General features: G+C 35.9%; 3 protein-coding genes and 1 pseudogene across 3 annotated transcripts; 3 read left to right on the top strand and 1 right to left on the bottom strand.

Moving 5' to 3' along the window:
- The first annotated feature begins 29 nt into the window (after positions 1-29).
- Positions 30-2,813, top strand: LOC105687178 (zinc finger protein 37-like). Its single transcript, XM_012402601.3, has 4 exons — positions 30-1,197; positions 1,303-1,760; positions 1,964-2,151; positions 2,247-2,813. The coding sequence occupies exons 1-4, from the start codon at positions 33-35 to the stop codon at positions 2,650-2,652; spliced, it is 2,217 nt and encodes a 738-aa protein (XP_012258024.2). The 5' UTR covers positions 30-32; the 3' UTR covers positions 2,653-2,813.
- An 8-nt stretch (positions 2,814-2,821) lies between these two features.
- LOC105686979 lies at positions 2,822-9,632 on the bottom strand. The gene is made up of 16 exons (XM_048649081.1): positions 9,325-9,632; positions 9,060-9,111; positions 8,351-8,556; positions 8,078-8,236; positions 7,262-7,501; positions 6,840-7,169; positions 6,407-6,705; positions 6,050-6,254; positions 5,728-5,931; positions 5,349-5,564; positions 5,107-5,263; positions 4,722-5,020; positions 4,409-4,660; positions 4,093-4,293; positions 3,907-4,026; positions 2,822-3,819 (listed from the first exon to the last, which is right to left on the bottom strand). Exons 1-16 carry the CDS (start codon positions 9,388-9,390, stop codon positions 3,472-3,474), a joined length of 3,354 nt encoding a protein of 1,117 aa, XP_048505038.1. The 5' UTR covers positions 9,391-9,632; the 3' UTR covers positions 2,822-3,471.
- A 48-nt stretch (positions 9,633-9,680) lies between these two features.
- LOC105687103 (putative mediator of RNA polymerase II transcription subunit 29) lies at positions 9,681-15,447 on the top strand. The gene is made up of 5 exons (XM_012402479.4): positions 9,681-9,942; positions 11,590-12,215; positions 12,868-13,034; positions 13,328-13,511; positions 13,625-15,447. The coding sequence occupies exons 1-5, from the start codon at positions 9,906-9,908 to the stop codon at positions 13,832-13,834; spliced, it is 1,224 nt and encodes a 407-aa protein (XP_012257902.2). The 5' UTR covers positions 9,681-9,905; the 3' UTR covers positions 13,835-15,447.
- Positions 15,448-15,584: 137 nt separating this feature from the next.
- Positions 15,585-23,689, top strand: LOC105687102 (annotated as a pseudogene).
- Positions 23,690-23,887: the final 198 nt, after the last annotated feature.

The following is a 23,887-nucleotide window of genomic DNA, read 5'->3' as shown; positions in this document are numbered from 1 at the left end:
TGATCAGAAAAATATCAGAAATCACAATAGAAATGGAAACCTCGGAATTGTTTTGTCTTCTGTGTAATACAAAGTTGGAGGTTACATGTGGCGTAAACATTTTTTACACATCTTTATCAAAAAATGGAATGCAACTGGGCACCTTTATTTCACAAGTGCTGCATTGTCTTGAATCGGATCTACGAAGCTCCTATGTATGCATCCAATGTTTTAGTTTGTTTCAAATGCTGGAGCAGGCACAGTGGTCAGCTGCTAATATTCGTAATGAAATTTTACACGCTTATGAAATCAGTGGAAAGTGCAAAGATGATAAAATCACAACTACTGTAAACTCAGACCTTATTGAAATTGATGACAAATCTTTTGCTAAGAAATTGAGTCAACAAGATAAATTAGAAAGTATTGATACCATAGGTCAGCTAAAAAATACAAACGTTTTGAAGATAACTAGCATTGAGGAGTGTTCAACTATCCAAAACAATTACCCTGCTTGCAAAAAATCTGACACGCCAAATAGAGATGCATCTCTTGCGCAGGTGGATCTGCATCAAAATTCAAACAATTTTGTCAAACCAGATATTGAAAATTTAATACTACTTAATCAAGGTCCAGATAACTCTACAAATCAACAGCATGTAAGGTATAAAAGAAAATTCCGTGTAAAAGTGGAAAGTGCAGATCTCGATAATGGCAATAACAACTGTCAGGATCTGTCAAGTGATGAATTATCAACGGAGGTGATGAACGCATCCAGAGAAATTCTAAAAAAGGGGGATGTTACAGATACTGCAAAAACTAAAATAAAATCAAAGTTGAATAGACAAGAGAAAATGGCATTGTATCGTCATCAGTGTCGTGTCTGTGGTCGCTTGTTCAAACATGCAAATCATTTGAACTCTCATTCATTAAAACATTGGGATTCAAAACCTTATGAATGTAGAATTTGCCATAAGAGTTTTTTAAACCTGTCAGATGCCAAGTTTCATGCAATCCAAGAACATCCCAGATATAAATATACTATCGATATTGCACCTGAAACTCAAAAAAATGAACAAGTAGATTTTATCGAGGACGATCATGGACTTCTTCCTGAAGAATTACTTGGAATGTCAGACCACGAAGAGCAAGATGATTTTGAGTGGAAAGAAGGGGGTGCTAGTACTGAGAAGGTCACAGAGGATGGAAAAGGCGTCTCAGGTATAATAAGTGAATAATTTGGATTCAATAGAAATAAATAATTTCTTGAAGAGCTCTAATCTCTTACGTTTCTGTACTTCATTGCCAATTGAATACAAATTTCAGGAAAGGATCCCCTGGAAATGCTGGATACATTGAAAGAAAGCACGTCAGATTCTTCAAAGATAACACCAAAATCGAGAAAAATGTTGAAGTATAATTCTAAGCCATTAAAATACCCATGCCCTACTTGTGGGAAAAAATGGAGAACACCTGCTGAATTGAGAACACACCTTAAGTCCCACTCGAATTTAAGGCCCTATATGTGCGAAAAATGTGGTCAGGCTTACAAGCACAAATACGCTTTAGAGGTCCATGTGGGAATGCATAATGGCATAAATCCATTCCAGTGCAGCTTTTGCAATAAATGTTTCACTCAAAAAGGAGCTCTGATAAGACACTTACCAATGCACACAGGAGAAACACCCTATCAGTGCGAACTGTGTGGTAAACGATTTGTACATCACACCTCATACAACATGCACGCATTATCGCATACTGGAAAAAAATCACATCAATGCCATGTTAGTAGTCAGTTTGTTTCAAATTTTGATACTTAAATTATGATTACCTAAAAAAATTATACAGACATTATTGTGTCACATCAATGCCTGCCCCACATTTTGTACTTGTTGTCTTATGAATGATACTTGGGAGTTTCTATCATTCATACAAAAGCAGGTTGTTTTTACGTTATCATCATTAACTTGACTTTCATTTGGTTCAGGTCTGTGATCTGGCGCTTCTGTCAACGTCACATTTAAAGCGTCACATGAGGGTACACACAGGAGAGAAGCCTTATAGTTGTACCTTATGTGGGAAACGATTTGCTGAACGATACAACTTATTTGCTCATCAAAAAATTCACGATCCCGTGGAAATACTGGCTAAAGAATCAAAGAAAATACAGTACAAGTAAGTCCTGAACCTCTGCTAAATTTTAATAGCATTACAAGTTTCGGGTATTCGCAACAGCAATTTGAGCCTAATATTTCACAAATAATTCACAGATGCGAGCAGTGCGCAATAATATTCGATAAAAAACAGAAGTTGGATGATCATTTGAAATTGCATAATAATGGCGACATAGTAACTGATAGTACAACTACCAAAAAGTGGGAAAGTCTTACATTACAAAATCAAAGCCACAACGAAAATGCTGGCAATTTGGATCCTCGTGAGAATATATCAGCTGACCAAGCATGGGGACATGTAGGCTATGCGAAATTGCAAAGTATCGGAAATGACCCCAAATTAGGTGAATCCCAAAATCCATTTCAGATTGTCACGACTCCTGTGGCAACGGTCATAGAAAATCATAAAATGTTGATAGATTTGGGTTGTAATCGTAACTTAATTCCGAATTTGAGTGTGTTGAGCGGAAATCAAATGTCATTGGAAAGAACAGAAATTTAATGTCAATAGGTACAGTCGATAGCAAAATATAGGTATGTATAGTTGATATTAAATTTCTTTCTTAGCGATAATTAAAAATCAATTTAACTATTGTTGAGAGTGGAATCTAGAGTACCTAACTCAATAACAATGAAATACAGATTGAACGTTCTGGAAACAAACGAGTAAATTTGTTAATAATTTTTACTAAGCAAAATACCTCAATTGTATTGATAACTGGCATTGAAAAGTTTCAATGCTTACGAGATAAGTGTTCAATATTTTTCAAAGAGTGTATTTGCTAAAACTTCAATGTAAGATGGTTTGCATTGGCTCTGGATTTTTTATTTTTTTTATTTTTAATTTGACAGTTTTATTTTTACTTGAGTTGATATTTATATTCAATGATGATTGTACTAATTTGATAATTTTATTCACTTTTTTATCTATAGTGCAAAGAACTTTCACCATATATATGTTTTACGATTCAGATATCTCTACGTGTTCTAAGCAACTTATACTTATGATGTGAAACGGAAGACTGATTTTTATTAAAATTCGAGTTTATACAGAAAGTAATCTACTTTTTGGTGACCCAAACTAACCAGTAGCAATTATGTTCCAGATAATTAATTGAGAATACACAGAGATTAGAAAATTCGTAATAAATATGCAATTGATGTATCATCAATTATCATCAATCGCGATCAGCAATCCTCTCTGAGATTCAAATCGGGGATTTTTCCCTAAGTTTGATTTTTACGCCTTCAGCAATTTCTGCAGCATCCTGCCACAATTGACTCGACAACGTCTGACTCCATGAAGTGAGACCATATGATCTCAGATTAACTGATTTCTGTTTTTTTGATGTCGACAAATCTCTGAAAAATTATTATGACTCAAAAAAAATGATGTGCCATTTGGATACATTAATGCTACTCTTGGATTAATCAGAGATGACTGTATGGGATGACTACAATCTATACGTCTTTGTTTATAGTTGGAATTGATCTTCACGTACGCTCTTAGTTCCTCAAAAACACTTCTGGTTTTCGATGGTTCTGTACTTCTCATCAACCTTTGAAACTCTTCAGAGAACATGGATTGCCGAAAGGGGTGATTTATGTATGATTCATAAACTAAGTCGATTACTTTGTTGTAAGCAGACACAAATTCATCCATAAAAATCTAAACAGTTTAGAAAACTTGACGTTTTTCTACATACAGTTAGCAAGTGATTAATAAGTGATACAATGTTCATAAATTATAACGTACTACAAGGGAAAAACAGCCTGGATTATTGATGTGCTGTTGCAAGTAGAGCTCCCTTGATTTTATGACAAGGTTAACATACAGCTCTTCCAAATCTTGTGGAGAATCCGTTCGAACCGCACACTGTAATCATGGGTACAGAAGACTTGAGTAGTGATACTGTGCTCTATAACATATAAGTAAACTAACTTGCTTTGAATCTATTAGTTCTTCGCTGGAGACTGTCTCCCCAAAAAGATCATCTTCGACAAATTCATCATCTTCATTAAATTCTTCATCATCCATACGAAGGTGGATAGAATTGTGATGCTTCAAAACTTTTGCTTTTCGCCGTTCTTTCTTTTCTTTTTCACTCTCCACAAAAACATTTGAATGCTCATCTAAGATGACCTAGTTTGAGAGGTAAGTAACCATATTGTATGTTGAATCCCTGACCTTTGAAATTTCAGTACTTCTCACTCGGACCATATATTAATAGACAACTGTGTGTCGATAAAAATCAAACCTTTAATCCAAGCAGGGGTGGTTCGGTAGATTTGTCAGCAGTTATGGTAAGTTTAGAGAAGAGGGCTGAATCAGGTTTTCTGTCTGTTCCTCGGAAGAAGATATGTCTCCTTTCTGTCTCATTCTCATTTGTGGTTTTCTTGAATTTGGGGAGAACAAATGAGCTATCTTTTTTTATAGCCGTTGATGTTGCTCCAGTTCCTTGTGGTCTGACGTTGATACTATAGATGGGCAACTCCAATGATTCGATCACCTTTAGTTATGAAATTTTGTTTTAAATCCATTCCTTGATAATTATCCAATTACTCGTTTACCTCATTCAATATATCATCGATGAAGTCACGCCTGCTCTTCAAAGTTTCTTCTGGTTGTTCTTTGGGTCGATTATGCCTCCCTACTTTAATAGCAACAAGATCTTGTATACCGCTCTTAACACATGTAAAGACCTCAAACTTTTCTTGTATCCATTGTCGATGCAGATCCACACTTTTGGTTAAAGCCAAAATCAGTTTGGTATTCACATACCGACCTCGCATTTGTAACGCTGCATGCAAATCCATGTGAGTGATTCCAATTTTTTTCTCTAACACGAGGGCTTTGATTTCATTGATATCTGACATTAAGAATCAAATACATGAATAGATGCGATATAGTTATTCTCATTCCGGTAAAATTGATATTCCTGACGAATCAACTAACGAAAACCGTAACTGTTTCCCAGCAACTCTTCGGTTGATAAAAATTCACCACGCCTTGTCATTTCGTTGAATTCTTCTCTACTGACAAAGTGATAACTTAACTTTCCCCTGTTGTCGTCACCTGGATCTCTCGTTGTGTGACTGGCACAATACCTTACCTGAGAAAAAATTCCCCAGTCATATTAAAGATAACGTTTCATAGATTTTATCCCATATTTAGTCACATTCCATATTACTTCTTACCCGTTTGGGTAATCTATCAGCAATTTGTCTAGCTAATATTGACTTCTTGACTCCGGGAGGACCACTGAGTATTATTAAAGGTGGAATATTGTCATCGATAGGACTAACGTGCAAATCAATATTAGTTGCATTCAAATGTTCCAAAAGCATTAATTTCGTTATACTTCTGGCTGTCGTCAGTTCCATAGGTGGTGCAAATAGCGTACTGGCAGACACCTAATTCATCAAACATGGCAATATTGAAACATTCCAATTAAGTTAATAGAGCATTTCAAAAGCTTGTGCTGCAGCATTTCGTGAACTCTGATTTTCAATCTCAAAACAATTCACGTCAATGTTCTCTAAGTCACACCATTTGAAATTTGGTTTGGGGTGGTACCTTTTCGGAGATGGTCACACTAGCTCCATCAACAAACATAACACTTGGCATCGAGAATAAAAGTACTTCTCGGTAGCTTGGCCACTTTGTACAAGGATTTCCTCGAAAATCGACTTCGTGAACTAAACATTTTAGATGAGATACTTCTAGCAGATCAGCGATTTTATTGTACCTCAGATCAATGTAACGTAATCCATAAGCACCCTGCGCAGAGCTTTACTTAATATTTATCAAAGTATCATAAAAGAGAATACATTCACAGAACAGTTAAGAAAAGGTAGGATGTGCTGTTCTTTTGTACAGAAGAGTTATTTGCATATACCTCAAAGAACTCCAATGTGCTTAGCTTGTTGTGGCTCAAAATCAATGTACGAAGATTTGGCAAAGTACTAATACCAAGTTCAGGTGTAGCAGATTTATAGTCAGTTATGCAGTTGTATTCTAAATTGAGTTCTTGGACATTCAAGCGCTCCAAGTTTTCGATACATTCAATCAAATTATAGCCAAGATTCAGAAATTTCAAGTGTCTGTATTTATAAGTTAACGTTAATTATTTGGGAAATTCCATTCTCATAATAAAATAATATGAGACACGGATTGACGAAGGTAAAAGTAAATCTAAGTTGTTGATCAAGTGTTGAGTTAAAAACGACCCATCTAATTTGGATCAGGTACATACCTCAAATTTTGCAGACCTTCAATATACTCTATTAAATTGTGTGATAAATCTAATCGGACAATACTCCAAAACTCAGAGAGATCGTCAATCTTGGAAATTTGATTATGTGCCAAATTGACATGTGTCAAGTACCATGGAGGTGTAAATCTTAACACATCTCTCAGCTTGTTGTGAGCAGCATTTAAATATACGAGACAAGGGATCCCCCCTAATGGCTTCAGGTCTGAGATTTTGTTATTCGTCAAGTCTATGTACTGCAGGTAACGATGATAGTATAATGCTGATATATCTCGCAGATTCTGAAGAAAACATATGCATTGAAATGAGTTTATCAGTTTTTCACATCTCAACTCATTTAGATTTCAGTTATAACTAAACTTTAGAAAAAACACTTAAAACTAAGTTGGTATAACCATAAGTGAAATTCCAATACCATTCTTGTGAGCTCACACTTATTTTCAACATATAAACCATTCTGCGGCGATTTTGACAGATATGATGAGCATGCTCCAATGACTTCGTCAGACAAGATACCATTGAATTCATTGTTATCAGTCTCAATATCGTCTATAGTTTTCACTTTAACAAGTGGAGCATAGCAATCCTCCCACTGTCCAATATTAAGTGTTGTACCGCGTCCCCATCGACTCTCAATAAGTCGCTGCTTCATGTTCATATCATTCTCAAAGTTGGGGTATAAAATAGGTAATTCATATGCCTTGCATTCCGATGATTTTGACTTTGGATACAGAGGAAAATATACTTAAATAATTATGAGAATGTTTATAGATGTCATTATTTGTAATCAGTAATCAAGCAGATGTCAATATATCATGAGTCAAAAATGCAAAGTACTCGAGGAGATAGAGAAGATGAAGTGCAGTATGCAGAGAGTGGATCGACTTCGTGGGGGACGAATTCACTTTCATCAGTTTCAATAGATGATGGTAGTTCTGTCTCAATAGGTTGAGCTTCTGAAAGTTGCTTAGAGGCAGCTTTGTGATGAATTTCGGCTTGCTGAAATGAAGGCCGACCCATAGTACTTGGAATGTTAACCTTGGTATTTACCAATGTACGAGAAAACATGAATTCCGCCTGTAATCCAAATTTATAGGAGACTGAAGACTAAGATTCAATTGAAACTAATTTTCCCATTGAACAGAGTTGAAAAATAATACGTAATAAGAAAGAAATAATAAGCTAAAGTCCACTTGTTTGTGTAGAATAATTTTTTTCTCATACGCTTTCATCTTCATTCAACGATGGAAGTTTCTTTCGATTTAATGAACGTTGTATCATCTGCAGCCTCCTTTGATTCAATTTACAGTTATGTTTTTGCTGAAAACCATCAGAACTCTTCGGGATCATTTTTGTTCGTTTTAAAAGAGAAAATCGTTGCGGCAAATCTAAATGAACCTACAAACCACTTTTATCGACAGCTGTTGTAAAACAATGACAGATCAAATCCAGTTGTTGGTTGTATAGATTCACAAATTTGGGCTGATCCAGAATATTTGTAGATTGGATTAATTTTTGGACTACATTTATTCATTGCATGAGTGAGATGACAAGATTGTTTCCTCTTGCACATACTTGGGTAGTGAAAAAATAAGCTATTCTATTATCACAATACATTGTGCATGAATTCTAATACCATTTAATTCAATAATTTGAAGTTAGATTTTCCAAAGCTACCTTTTCCATGCGATATACATGCCATCCTTCTTTCTCTGTGAGATCAATAGCGCCTTTATTTTTATAAAAGTCCTGTGCAGGGTTCCAATTTAGAACTAAAAAATCCAATCTGGCACATTGGCTGTCTGCTGCCTTCTGCAATGAAAAACTTTGTAGAAATCATTTTGCTGGTGATAAAATATTAAAATTAAGTAACGGCAACCGAGTCAACTATTATTGTTGATATTGAATTGAGCTCTGTACAACTACCTTGGCAACAGCATCAAAAAGCATACTGCCGATGTGTTTTTTACGAAATTCAGGGGTCACGTAGAGATCCTCCAAGTACATGGCTTTTCCAGTCCATGTCGAATAAATGTAGTAGTACACTGCATAACCAACTAGTCTACCATCAGTTTCCGCAACATAGCAGTTAAAGAATGGATGCTCGGAATTAAACCCGTCTTCCTCCAAAACTGAAAGAATTGGTGTTCTAAGATCTCAATTAACTCATCTGCCATTCATTTACTTCAAAGATGTAAAGTTGGCTGCTGTTACATTAGCCATTCACACTATGAAATTGAGAATTCTGGCTGTAATCCTTGTTCAAAATGTCGGAAAGAAACTGATGGGTTCATGAGGTTCCGAATAAAAACCTAAATCAAAAGCTAGATCGACTAACTGGCTCACGATTTTAATTTTTACCCAGACAATAAGCATCTATCAATTTCTATCCAATATTGGAACCAGAGATAAAATATTTCTAACATTCACAAAAAGTGCACAATTCAATATTGAAAAGAATAATGAAAGCATTTTTCATACTGAAACTTACTTTCAAACTCTAACTTAACGCCTTGTGACTTTCCCGAACTGTCAGCCAATTCCTGGAAATATAGTACTCCTCAAGTTCACCCGATAACAAGTTTTAACTCATTCACGCCCGGGTCACTGCATAATAATGTTATCATTTTCTTACCTCTATCACTTATCTTAGGGCCATCGCTCATATTTTCAAAATCAGCTAATTCCTGAAATTTGTGAGCAAACCAAAAATAATAATGAAGCAAATAGTAAAATTGAAAGTAAAATTAAAATTATTATAAATATGTCGATTTAATGTAACGTCATACCTAGCAGAGATGAAATGTGCTACAAGGATTATTGCAGGTGATCTATGTCATTGACAGGTGATGAATGAAATCAAATAAAAAAGAGCTAAAAATGTGTATCGATCATCTCACCTGAATTAAACTTCTAATTGCTCGACAATCTTCTCGTACCGCTTCTCGTATGTTAATCCCCTCCATTTCGTACAAACTCAATGCCTTTGAAAAAAGAATTTCATAAGGGAAATTTATTGGACCGGTTCACTGATCGAACCTCACCACCAGTGCTCACCACACTACATGTCAATATTTTTTAATTTTCATTGACAGTAAAAGTTGTTAACTAAAGGTGGCGCCAGTGATCTTATTTGTTTTTTGCTGCTTGCGACCGCTTGCACATACACAGTGCATACAAACGGATGCGGATTCCAAGCGGGATTCTACATAAGCAGTTAGTGTTGCGCGAAGCTCCGCCGAGTGTAATTAGTAATTCAGTAGTTACTCGTCAGTCGTGATCGTGGGTGTATCGACGGTTAGCAGCGTTGCGATCGTTGACTGAAGATTATTGCGATTTGCCAGTTCGGTCTTTCATAATATCGTGATGTGCGATTGCTGTTAGAGTCAGGAGTATCTTCGCGAGTTTGGCGAAAGCACAAATATCGTTTGTATTTCGGTTGTTCAGAGTAATACAAAAAGTAAAAGGAACAGTTTAAAAAATGTCTGAGATTGACGCGAAAGTTAACATGTCCCTCGGTAAGTGGCCAGTGTCCAGAAAATGTAGAAATTTCATGATCCCCTGTGAGCGTACGGCTGCATTTCTTGTTGTGTCTCACAAAATGGCGATGCCTGCCTCCGGCTGTTACGCGTTTAATTTATTCTTCGATCCACTGCACATGCCTTCCAACAGCGAGGCGATCTTCGATGATCGCGAATTCGTTAAATAAGAAGCGAATAATATTTCCTCTTCAGAAAAGGCCTTTGAAAATGATCTGACGATGCTTACCATAAGATTCTTGTACAAACTGGGTCATACGATACCATGGCACCCGCCTTTCTCTGACTCACGTTCTATAATGAGAAGAATCACACTTTCCATCGCGTGGGAAGGTGGGGAAGTTAAAGATTACCAATTTTAGTATAAATGTCTGAAATCATTATATCCGATAGACTACAAACGGTCTCTTGGAGAGAGGGCAACGTTTTTCGGTATCCCTATGAAAAATTAAAATATAAATTGCTCTGCTTAAGCTCTCCAGTTGCTTTTTGTCACGCACGAAAGTGATGGGAACAACTCCATGACAAATTCTACCAAAAATTTCAACAACGCCATAAATTCTTCTATGGAAGTAATTCATAAACATAGACATATCTTCTCTACTCTACGTATTCGGAATGTCAATTTTCCTCTATTTCTGACAACTTTGAACGTAAATCACTCCTGTGCATTCAACGCAACTAAATGCACTGAATATCATCAAAAGCCAAGAACATACACACATGACGAAAGAGCAATGGCAATGCAATTGAATATATTACACCATTTGAGGAACACTGAAATCGTCTCTGACCATCCTTGCGTTCATCGGTTATCGCACAGAAAAGCCCATGATCAGCTTAAATAAAAAGCTACTTATAATGGTTGGGTCCAGGGTCACTCAAAATACTTGCAGTTGATAATTATTTTTTCAGGAGGGTTCTAATATTTTTTGTCGACTGTCTATTTAGTTATTACCAAAAAGTGTTTTGTTGTTGAAAAACTTACTTTATTATTGATTAAACAATATTTTAGATAATTAGAAGCAATTATAATTTGAATACCCTTTGAAGTTTTGCTAATTTTCATCCAGTTGGTTATTTTTATGGGATGATAAGTGTGGAAGGGGGAAACATTCTGACTTATGGTTTTGTCAATCATTCCTCATTTATGTGAACTGCGAAGTAATTATTCTCACAAGATTGAAGCAATTATGAAACTCTAAGCTTTGGAGAATATAATTGATGTGTATAAGGGCATAACGACAAAGCGAGTAATTAACCGATGTCAAGAGTAGTTGAAATGAAAATAATCAGAAATTTGGAAAAGAGTCATGCACATTCTACAAAGACTGTCAGAGGAATATCTACCGACGCATAATTATCATTATTCAACTGATAGATAAGCTGATTTATGGATATGCAAACTGTGTCTGAAGGAAATCTATGATGATGATCAAACGGTGGATACGAGTGATATAATACAAGAGACCAGGAAAGGAATTTTTGACATTCTTCGTGTGTTTCAATGTCAATGGAAAGCAGAAAAATTTCGAATTTTTTCAAACCTAATACTTGCGTAATATAAATAAACTCGCTGTTGAGGCCGTACGCTCACTAAATCTTGCGAATTTTCTTCCTTTTAAGATGAGATCATAAAGATGGAGAAAAAGGATAAAAAGAACAAAAAGACCGCCGCCACAAATGGAAAAGGAGGTGGTGTTAAGCGCAATCGCGGTGGAGGTGCGCGGGGCCGAGGTAATTTCAGAGGCCGTGGTGCTAGGAATGTCAAGCAAAATGGTATTCCTGGCAAAACCAGTCAATCTTGGCGTCTAAATCGTAATCAGAATCAAAATTTAGTCCAAGGTGGCTATGTCAAACAGCGTTTCAACAAAAATGGTGGCTTGACAAGATCACGAAGTAATCTAAACCTCAATAGAGTCATGCCAAAAAACAACACTAGAGGTGGGCTGATCTCGCGCCGTGGTCGAGGTGGGAGGGCAGGAGGATTAAACCGCAGCAGAAGCCGCACAAATCTGACTTACATTCAGGGAGGATTTTACACCAACAACAATGGCAACAACGCTAATAACAACAAAAACTTACTGAAAAGAACAAATAGTCTGCCCAATTTGAGAGATCCCACCTCGGTGCACAATCGATTGGGATACCAGAGCCCCGCGCAAATTGCATACCGGAATCGTGTGAAAAGAGCCAAGCAAGTGCTCCTACAACGACAAAATCAGAGATTGAATCGTTCTAACGACTTCAGAGTAAGTAAGGTGTTTTTCTTCTATTTACCATTTTCTTTTTATCATTTCCCAAAATTTTTGGCATTACCTAATCATAAATTAGTATGCCAGCTACAGTCTTCTGCAAAGGCAAAATGCATACAATTCAATACTTTTCACTCGAATCAACAAGACCTTATTTTTGTGGGTTGAAGTTCAAGATGTGTTTTCAAAGAAAACCAATTTGTCAACATCATAATCGAATGACTGAAAAATACCTGTATGGAATAATATCAATATTGATATGTAATTCAGACTAATATTGTTGAAAGATCTCCTTTTGCCGTTCCATTGATAACAAATATGGATAACATCAAATAAAAAATACTCCGCAAACAACAGCAGCGTCATTAACCTTGGAGCAAAACTGGTAGAATATTTAGGTTCGTCAATTATTCAGATTCAAATGACTTTAATCAGAAAAATTATCAGAACAATTTTATTTTAGGTCTGAATTTTAGTATGCGAAAGTTATGAGAATTGTTTTCATTCAGAGTTTTCACGTGATACTAAAAAATAAAAAAGGAAAGTAATGAAGGGTGACTAAAGACAAAAGAAAGTGAATGCGATTAGCGTATTTAAAATATTACATGTAATAGAAGTGTCTTATATCAGGTTTCCGATCTATTTACAGATGCCTCAAGCTGGTAAGCCATTAACAACACTTCAACAGAGAGCATTGGAGCGCCGCCAGCAAATTCTCACCTCTCAGCGACGCTTTAGCACCGGAGGGTTACGGTCTGACCAGATAGTACGCGCCCAAAGACATGCCCAATATCAGCAAAAGTTGATGAGGATGAAGTATGACATGTTTATCTGATACGATACTGAGTCAAGAACAGATTCTGATAGACATTTATCTCAAAAATTCAGAATTTGGAACGTATATTCACTACGCAAACATGTTTTTTTTTAGCAGTACAACAAAAATTTTCGACTTCTAGAATTACCAATACACATTAGGAGCTCTTGCTGTGTTGCTAACAGTGCACAAAATTCGCTGCTTTGGTCAGGATTATGCTTTAATTAGGCTGCTGTTTATTTCTATTAGAAAATTGTTTTGCGACGTTTTCTAAATAATCTTGAACTTATAGCGCGGCACGAATAAATACCAGTCCCAACGTCAACTTTATGTGTACACTTGGAAATAACTACACGCGTGGAATGCGTCAACGGTCGATGAGCCTGTCAAGAAATCAAGGCGGAAGTGCAAATAACTTGCGTCAATTGCCTCGAGGTCGTTCGCCATTCAGACAGACTATGCAAAGCTTGAACATGGTAAATAATTTTGTTCAGTTACATAACTACTCGTAGATCTTATTTTTCACAATTATTTCGTACCAGATTATTGAAACCTACCGGCGTAAAATTTATGAAATGAAATATTCCAGATTGGTCGCAGCCAACTTTTTGCTCAGCCGCAACAACAACAACAGAGACCCTCCCGCTCCAGGTCGCGTTCACGTTCTCGCACCCGCAACGTTCCGATTGCAGATTCGGGAGCTGATGTAGATGACCGTACCTTCAGCGAAGTTATGTATAGCTTATCTGGGAACCTCGGCGTTACTGGAAGGACCCTTAACGATAGATTCAGTTTTTAATACTGAGAAGTGGGGGTAAATCGGTGATATAAGACTATTAAGAATACAACTAAAACACAGCCATTCAGATATTGTTGATTTGTAATTCAATGAATTCTGTCGAAATTCAAACTTTTTGTGTCTGTCTATTGTAAGATTACGAATCAATCTCAAAATGTTGATTGCTCCGATGACACATGATTCTAAGTATATTGGAATTACTTTTCAATAACAGTTGGTGTTTAGTACTTATGAATTCATACCACAAGCAGAAGTAGTTAGAGAAAAACATATTTACTTATGTTAACATGCTGAGTGTACCATGTCTGAAAGAGTTCGAGTTCGACAGCCTAATTGAGTTCATATCGTTGCAGCAATTCCATTCACCAAAGAACGAAAAATCTATTCCATTATCAAGTTTCGATCAATAATTGCTCAAACTTGCAGACTACTCAACAGGCTGGATTCTAAGTATATAAATATTGATTCTGTGTCGTTCTTTTGACTATCGATGGTAGCCAGTGAATTTCCCCCCTCACACACACATTTGAAGAGATTCTACCAATCATGAGATACTCACGATATGAAAATAATTATAGTTTTTGAATATTGAGTAATTTTTCATTTTCAATGGCACTACTTGATCAAGTATTTACTTGGCCGGTTTTTTTTTAAACACTAGAAATGTGCAATTATTGACGATGTTTAGTTAGAATAATTATTCTTCTTGGGTGAAGGTAATTTTTATACCATCACCTCTCAGACAGCTTCTTTCTCCTCTGGAAATTACTCATTGAACTTCATCACTATCTTCCGACGATAAAGTGATATTTAGAATTTCGATCAACCGCTCTATTGATATGGAATCGAAATTACAAACTTACCTGTCAGGCTATTTTGTATATTATCATATGAAATTTGTGTATAAAAAAATATCATCAATAGAATAGATTTGATGTGAAAAAATCATTTTCATCATCCTTGCGAATTCGACACGAATCCCAGTTGGCGCATCAGTAATCGATTTTACGTACTTTAGGGCAGAATCGTTGCAAAGATCCAATTATTCTTATTTTGGAAGTAATTTTTATTCTGTCTATGAAGTGACTGGTCTCAATATATTGAGAGTGTGTAGAATACACACAAAGCTATATAAATACAGATATGATGCATCAAAGTTCACGTGTTTACAGCTTAACATTTCAAAATGCGAGCAGGTGATTAGACTCTACGTTGTATAGATAAAATATAGCAATAAAGTTTCATAGAAACCGTATTGATATGTTAGGTGCAAATACAAGAGTGAAAATTGACGAAATATTTATTTAATAGCTTACAGGAGATATGCGTGCCTCAACTTTTAGTTTTAATTTTGACTTATAACTAATAATGAGTGATACATTTGTAAGAAGTGTTCTAACTATTCTGTATAATAACAGTGTTTATTACCCACAAAATATATTCTATAGTTCATAGTAAAAAAAAAGAAAAGAAAAAGTAATAAAAATATCGTATATGATAACTAGGATTAAAAAGTGTAATATATAAAGTAACGTTACTGATAAACTGAAGTTCAAAATGACAAACGATTCTACTACACTACGAGGTAATAAATATACTTTTTTGTTAAGAAATTTTTCTCCTTTGTCGAATGGACTGGACCTCTAATAACTGTACCAATCATTCGATTACTCAATCGCCTGTTCAATCCAAGTTCCTAAAATCTTCATATCTCTATGATATATTTTCCAATCATTTCATGCGGTCTCTCATGTCTGCAAGTAATGTCAACAGACGTTTGTCCATAACAGCCCTGTCAGAGCTAGAACAGACTGGTAGAATAATTGAGCAATTTATTTCTAGATTGATGAGGCCAATTGCAAGGCATCCAACGATCACTTGCTGGCTAGAAGTTTGTCAGAGTTACTTTGTATTCATAACTCATCTGATTAGAATGTAGGCATAGGAGTCTTAGTTTCCGAGTAGTCCATTGAATAGTAGGAATGACATTTGTTTTAACGATGGACACTCAACTGTCTGATTACATTAGTTTCTGTCAAATATGAGATGAGATATAAATGACGTATGTTGATGGAAGAAATAATCTATTTTAATCCGATGGGTTAACGGTAGATTCAAGTACATTTTAATCGATTTTCAAATTAGTTTCAGTGATTAACCACATTTATTTTTATTTATTAAGGAGCAATGACATTCTTTGATAGCATAGAATAGCAACGTAGATTTCCATCTTTGACGCTCTTAACGTGGATTATATTCCTGATACTTCTTTTAACAGCAGACGCTATGTTTTCCCGAATTTTTCGTTATTCCCATACGTCCGAGGTACACTTCAGTCCTTGATTGTTTGAAACTTCTAATTAAAATCGTCTTCTATTAATTATGCACACACATTAGATTCTCCTCGGCTTTTTGAAACAGCCGGCTAGAAATTTAAACGTTCATGAACATGTGGCATATACGTTATTACAAGAGGGAGGTATTCCGACCCCCAATTTTGGAGTTGCTAAAAAGCCAGAAGAGGCTGCTAAATATGCTACAGATCTCAAAACAAAGGACATAGTCCTGAAAGCTCAGGTCCTCGCTGGTGGTCGTGGAAAAGGTTTTTTCAAAGAGTCTAACATCGCGGGTGTTAAGATGTGTGAGACGTGAGAACCGTGGTTCTTTAAATACTTTATACTCGAGTTTCTAATAGGCCTGTGAAACTCAGTTCATTTATCAACGAAAATTCATGTGCTTTTACAGTCCGGATGAAGCTCGGGAACTTGCTGGTAAAATGTTGGGAAAATTACTCGTGACCAAACAAACTGGTGCAGAAGGTCGAATTTGCAATGCTGTGATGGTGACAACGAGAATGTTTCCCCGGAGAGAATTTTACCTAGCAGTCATGTTAGAGCGAACTTTTGGCGTCAGTCAACAAACAATATCGTGATGTTCATGCAAATTCAAGAATGTGGTTGAGTATAATCTGGTTTTGAATATATGTATGTATCTATGTTTCTCCAGGGCCCAGTAATAATTGCATCGAGCCAAGGAGGAGTTGATATCGAAGAGGTCGCAGCGACGAATCCAGAGGCCATAAGTTATGAACCCATTGATATCCAAGACGGGATGTCCGGAGAACAGGCGGAACGAATTGCGATTAAAATGGGACTTGAGAATGTCAAAGGCCAAATGGCAGAAATCATATGCAACCTCTATCAACTGTTCCTTGCAAAGGATGCGCTTCTTCTCGAGATCAATCCGTTTGCCGAAGACGTGCTATGTGGCAATTGTGAGCTCACAAACGAACTGATTTATATCAAGCCTCATTTGTATGTATAGACCTTATAACAAGGACCACATTGATTATTTTCAGATCTTGCACTAGATTGCAAATGCAGGTTTGACGATAACGCAGAGTTTAGGCAAAAAGAATTATTCGCACTTAGGGACTGGAGCCAAGAGGACCCCAGGGAAGTTACCGCTGCTAAATATGATCTGAACTATATTGCTCTTGACGGTAACATAGGGTGCATGGTGAATGGGGCTGGTCTGGCTATGGCTACAATGGACATTATTAAACTGAACGGTGGTGATCCAGCTAATTTTCTAGACCTTGGTGGTGGTGCAACACTTGATACTGTCAAGGAGGCGTTCAAAATCATCACTTCTGACCCAAAAGTATGTCCCATTTGTCGATTTACTTATGGTCATTGCCAAAGTTGATACATCCATTTCATTGAGTGACATGCATTGAGATCAGAGAATAATGTGCAGTACATTAATGACCATTTTATACCACAAATGTAGTCACAAATCTTTTGATAGGTAGATGCTATTTTAGTGAATATTTTTGGAGGAATTATGAAGTGTGACATAGTTGCACAGGGGCTTATTGCTGCATCCAAGGATCTCAAATTAGACATACCTATAGTTGTGAGATTACAGGTAAACATTTCAATTCTAAGAATAGATTATTTGCATTGCATCATGAATTTGATGATAGTAGAAATCTCGATACTACCTGCTTAGAGCAATTGAAGTATATTGTTCAAGGGAACAAATGTTAAAGAAGCAAAGGCCTTGATTGCAAAGGAAAGGGGAGCAAATATTGTTCCAAACGATGACCTTTCTACAGCAGCTCTAACCGTTGTCACAATGTCAAAAATCATGGAGCTAGCAAAATCCATTAATGTCAAGGTTCAGATGGAGGTACTTGAAACCAGCAAAGACTTTGGTGGAAACAAGTGTTGACAAATTTCTTTATCCAGTTACCATGTATATTGAAGAGAACTGAATAAATTGTTGTAATGTTTGCAGAACACCTCAGTACTTATTTAATTTCCTGACTTGTTCAATGCAAATTATTTTGCATGATTGTTTACTGTAAAACAAAAAACAAATATAAGTAATATGTGCCTTGCAGGGGCATGTTGAATGATTTTCGAAAATAAATCGAGCGAGATATGTCACCGATTGTTGTGTTCAAAATTTCAAATCAATTGGCTGGTTGATATTTAGGTCGTCAGGGCAATTTCATTCGTCTAGTGGCGCTACCTCGTAACAAAGGATATAATAGAACATTTCAGAGGACTGACATTGGGCACCGAGTACCAAGAGCGAGGGAAAGAACTGCCTTGCAGTCGGTTTGGCACTTGGCAGATCATCGCAGTAGGCACAAACGTTTCGAAGATGGCTACGATGTTGTCTCGCACGGTTAACATCGTGGAGACTTTTTCCCGTTTCAACGGGTCCAAGGTATGTTTGATGATAATTCAAGCCCATGAAATTATTCTGACACAAGTAACTTCCTGTTTCCGTAATTTAGAGGCTAAAAAAATGACCAGGTGACGCGTACTGTGAGAAAAAGTTAATCGGGGCGATCACCATATTAGATTTTGTAGTCTGCTAAATTGGGCGCCAGGGTCAAGTGATTTGAAGCCAAGGATATTGTTGTACGAAAGTTGATTTACTAACCCCAATTCTAATATAATGAAAAATTTGAAAACCATTGTCTAATGTCACTGAACTTACATTTCGCCGCTCCAGAAAACTTCTGACAAACTAGAACTATTTAATATAATCTGCTGATAACGTTTGATAATAGTTTGATTCGCAATTCATTGACAATGAGTGCCGTGCATTCTCTTGCCGGATAGCTGCCATTGGTTTACAGACATCGCATTTATTTTTAAACTTCAATGTTAACCTTGCTAACAATAAACCAATTGGAAAGATACGTACACTACATTGTATAATAACCAAATAAATTTCAAATAATACGTATATCATAACGAGTTACTATTGCGATTATATGAATAAACATTGGCAATTTTTTTCCTTCCTTCACCGGTTACCGCTGGAATATTGAACTTGCGATTTAAAATTTGAATTCCAAAGTCCTTTGTATCATGCACGTTTTACGTCATATCTTATAGTAGTTTATCAGGCATCAACATTGGTTTTTAAAAACTACTTTGATTTGATACGATTATTGATTCAAAAAATTCCATCACTTTTAGGTATGCACATACATACATCAAACCTAGTACAGTATCTGAATACATAAGAACAATTTAATCAAATAAATCTAAAAATATTATCAATTCAACTTCGTATATTGAAATTCTTGATATCCTACTTAATCAAAAGAAAATACTGAGTTCATTTAATTTAACAAAAATTGAGATCTAATTTATTGAATAATACTCAACATGAAAATACTCAGCAATACTATGGTAGTACAAATATAGTAGTAAGAGTCAGAGAGAATACAATTCATTGCGATTATAAATGTAAAGATTCATGAGTAATTCCATTATGACATTGTTACATAACATATTTTCATTACCTTTGAACATTCTTGACTGTGACATTGATGATATTCTAACATTGCACTGCCTTCTGCTACCACACTTCACATTCAGTCTAGATGTCATCGTCAAAGCTAAGAGTTAGTCATAATCAACAAATGCAAAGAATTATCAAATAAGCGTTATCATTCATTCACATCTCATGCTGAATTTTTATTTAGATCTTAGCGGGTACAATTGGTCTGCAAAAGCAGCCTGTCCGAAATCTCAATGTACATGAACACATCAGCTACAGTTTGCTCAACGAGGCAGGTATTCCGACGCCAAAATTTGGCGTGGCAAAAACTCCAGATGAAGCCGCAAAGTTTGCCGCTGATCTTAACACCAAAGATATAGTCTTGAAAGCTCAAGTTCTTGCCGGTGGCCGAGGCAAGGGGCATTTTAAGGGTACCAACATTGGGGGTGTCAAGATGTGCGAGACGTAAGTTATTTAGATAAAAATCTACTACTTTCAATCTACATTTTTTTTTTTAATCATGATATTCATTCGTAGCCAAAACCACGTCGAAATAATATTGTCCACGATGAGCGCGTTCTAGTTACTAGTTACTATTATCATGTTTGTTCTGGTAAATGATAGTAAACTGATTCTAATTTTTTATTTAGTGAGAATGTAAATAACTTATATCAGATATTTTTAAAAAGCATATTTTAGGCGATATAGTCAATTTCCATATTGTACAGTTGAGTGAAAAATTGTCCAAGCAGGTATCATAAATTTCAGTCATACGGCTTGCTTAAAAAAAAAAAACAAATTACAATATTCTGAGAAACTAAATGTTTGCTTTAAATTCCAGCTCCCAAGAAGCAAAAGAGTTGGCTTCAAAGATGCTAGGAAAATTCCTGATAACAAAACAAACGGGTGAAGCTGGTAGAATATGCAATGCAGTTATGGTAACAGAACGCATGTTCCCACGTAAGGAATTTTACCTAGCTGTTATGATGGAAAGATCTTTTGGTGTGAGTTTTATTCAATCCTACAATGTAGAATCTACTGTCAAAACGTGACAGGACATAAATTCGATTCTTCTTCATAGTATTTTCGAATCATGACATTTTCACTACACATACACGTATATTCGTGTATGAGTTTCTTGTTGATTTTGAGACTGCAAAAAATATACTTTGTTCACTCACATTGTTTTACAGATAAATTTTGACATTCGATTATTTATTCAGGGCCCGGTGATAATTGCTTCAAGCCAAGGAGGTGTGAATATTGAAGAGGTTGCTGCTACAAATCCTGAGGCAATAACTTACGAACCGATTGATATTACAAAAGGAATCACACTGGACCAAGCGGGGCGTATCGCGACCAAAATGGGGCTTGATAATGTGAAAGATTACATCTCCAAGATCATCATCAACCTATACGACATGTTCCTAAAAAAAGATGCACTACTCCTTGAAGTCAATCCTCTTGCAGAAGATATCAATGGAAAATGTAAGTCTCGCCCTTAGCTTTGGTTTCAATTGTGTTGAACTAATTTTGCACTGGAAGTAAAAAATTTTTTCTAGAAAATTGAAAATGAACTTCATTATTGTACAGTTTTTGTTTCGAAACTATGTTATTTTTGAAACTATTTTAGACTTTGCCCTGGACTGCAAGTGCAGGTTCGATGACAATGCAGAGTTCAGGCAAAAGGATCTGTTCGCACTGCGTGATTGGAGCCAGGAAGATAGGAAAGAAGTTGAAGCTGCTAAGTTTGAATTAAATTACATTGCCCTTGACGGCAACATTGGATGTATGGTTAATGGAGCTGGTCTAGCTATGGCTACCATGGATATAATTAAATTGCACGGAGGTGAGCCAGCTAATTTCCTCGACGTTGGTGGTGGCGCTACAGCCTCTGCTGTTAAGGAGGCTTTTAAAATTATCACTTCTGATCCAAGTGTAAGAAATATGCTACGTCTTTTCAATTTTTTTAAATTTCTGAAAACGTCTGTTTTGTTAAATACAAACTTTGACATCACAGGTGCATGCTTTGTTGGTGAATATCTTTGGTGGAATTATGAGATGTGACGTCATTGCTGAAGGTATCATAGCGGCAACTAAAGAGCTCAGTCTGAAAATCCCGGTGGTTGTGAGACTGCAGGTAAGCCAATAAAATAGCGACTATCTGTGCTCTTTCAACGTGGATCTCATAAAGAATTAACCATGATTAAACTTGTTTTGTTTACACCAAATACTTTCAGTTCTCGAAGTAATGTGGCGAGATAACTTCATTGTCAAAATCGAAGCTCGATGCAGATTAAACTCATAATATGGATAGAGAGAAAGATGATAGATTTCATTCCAAGAGATATATCCTGCCCATCCCCTTCCTCTGTTCCCTCTGGTCATGTGACGTTTTCAACGCATCCTATGAACTTTTGTTTGTTTAATGTAACTTAATAATATACTGTTTCCAGGGAACCAACGTTGACGAGGCTAAAGCTCTTATTGCCAATGCCGGGTTGAGAATCGTACCCATCGATGATTTGGATGAGGCGGCTCGTGTTGCAGTGAAACTATCTACCATAGTGAAGCTGGCACAGTCCGCCAATCTAAATGTTAACTTCGAAATACCACCAATTTCATAGATCTTGTTGTAAAGCATCTCAAATTCTACCTACCCAACTTCATTTCTATCCAAATATACCTAAGGTCTGTCCAGAGTTATTTACATTTCATTTCATTTTACTTATCAATATCTCTTTCACCTACTCATGTAAAGGCGAATTGCGGTGAGTGGGAGGAGGGTTCACGGTTTTTTTATGCTCTTCGATTTCGCTGCACTCGGATACGTACTATGATGCTAATCAATCGCACGTTTGGAGGCGAATTAAAACCTTTACCAAATGTCAATTGCTACTCAACAATGACTATCCCGATTACGTTCATTCCAACGGAAGTGTTTTGAAAACTTTTTGTAACAAGTTTAGTTTTCTGGCGAAAATTCAATACCGCATTTTCCTTAGAAATTTAGAATTATGGATTCAGTTGGTTTAATGCAATAAAACGCGGTACGTAGCTTCTATTTGGAAATTATGTAACTGGAATTTCACGTATACGAAATCATTATTTAAGTAGCTCAACAATTCGCTTGACAGAACATTTGAAACAAAATCTGTCTTCTTCTCATTTTCTCAAAGGACAAAAGTTACTTCAATATTTTGTTGAATGCTTATCACCTATACCATGTGGAATAAGCTAAGGAAAGTATTATATTTGGATTTGGTTGGCTTTTAAAAAACAGCTGGAATTTGAGTCATAGATTAGTAATTTATAAAAACATCTGTAACAAGTTAACTTTCAACAATTTAGAAAAATTTAGTTTGCAAAGGCCTTGCAAATTATACATAAATATATATATATATATATAAAAAAAAAGGTAACAAATAATTATTCTTGAACTTTGAAACAATAATGCAAAACTTACTTTTATCACCAATCAATGTTCACTTTTCCTCTTGATGGGGGTTTGGGCTTCAGTATTACACCTCAATAATAAATGAAAACCTAAGAAGGTAGTTTTCACCAGACCGTTGCACATTGAGATTTATTTTAGACGAACAACAGTAGTTCGTAGTTCTGATAAAATAAATCTCTATCGTCCACGACAACAGTTTGGTAATTGTTAGCTACCACCTGGAAAATTGGTTGTATTCTAAATTGTTATTTTACATCATTTATGGCCTGTTAATTATTGTAATATGTACATACACATATATATATATATTATATTACATATACTACATAAATTATTTTACATAATTTTCATTTGTATTCATTTCACTTAACCAGATTCGAGATTGAATATTTATATTTTTTTCTCGGGTTCCTTGTATTTTTACGGCAAATAAGAGTGCCAGATTGTTGGTCGTTACTATTTTTTTGAGCGCGTATCATGAATGTTTATTCACATGTTGATCAAAGATATTCTATTTTACCTGTGATAACGTTAGTTCCCCGGCTGGGACTTGGTATGAAAGTAAATAAATTGTTAATGCAGACTAAGATGTATTCAATCTAATTTCTAATAATTCTAAGTAACCTTTGCACGCCATGTTAATAATCAGAAGGCCATTTCGTTCAGAATATGCTTCGGTTAACTTACGTGTTATTCTATGGTTGTGATATTCAATGGATGAAACTTATTCTCAATTTTCACCACAACAGCAATCAATCGTAACAGTCACGTATGAAACGACATTG

The sequence above is a fragment of the Athalia rosae genome, chromosome 1 (assembly GCF_917208135.1).
Source record: "Athalia rosae chromosome 1, iyAthRosa1.1, whole genome shotgun sequence".
NCBI lineage: Eukaryota > Metazoa > Arthropoda > Insecta > Hymenoptera > Athaliidae > Athalia > Athalia rosae.
This window is presented reverse-complemented; position numbering and strand designations above follow the sequence as displayed.

Bases quoted from the DNA above. Each gene is read 5' to 3' on its own strand.
- LOC105687178 (XM_012402601.3), top strand. From the start codon at position 33: ATGGAAACCTCGGAATTGTTTTGTCTTCTGTGTAATACAAAGTTGGAG. The intron at 1,761-1,963 runs GTTAGTAGTCAG...CATTTGGTTCAG, and splicing joins AAAAATCACATCAATGCCAT to GTCTGTGATCTGGCGCTTCT. The intron at 2,152-2,246 runs GTAAGTCCTGAA...AATAATTCACAG, and splicing joins TCAAAGAAAATACAGTACAA to ATGCGAGCAGTGCGCAATAA.
- LOC105686979 (XM_048649081.1), bottom strand. From the start codon at position 9,390: ATGGAGGGGATTAACATACGAGAAGCGGTACGAGAAGATTGTCGAGCA. The intron at 8,237-8,350 runs GTAGTTGTACAG...TTTTCATTGCAG, and splicing joins TTTTTGATGCTGTTGCCAAG to AAGGCAGCAGACAGCCAATG. The intron at 7,502-8,077 runs AATTATTGAATT...TTTGGATTACAG, and splicing joins CTTTGGAAAATCTAACTTCA to GCGGAATTCATGTTTTCTCG.
- LOC105687103 (XM_012402479.4), top strand. From the start codon at position 9,906: ATGTCTGAGATTGACGCGAAAGTTAACATGTCCCTCG. The intron at 9,943-11,589 runs GTAAGTGGCCAG...CTTCCTTTTAAG, and splicing joins GAAAGTTAACATGTCCCTCG to ATGAGATCATAAAGATGGAG. The intron at 13,512-13,624 runs GTAAATAATTTT...GAAATATTCCAG, and splicing joins CTATGCAAAGCTTGAACATG to ATTGGTCGCAGCCAACTTTT.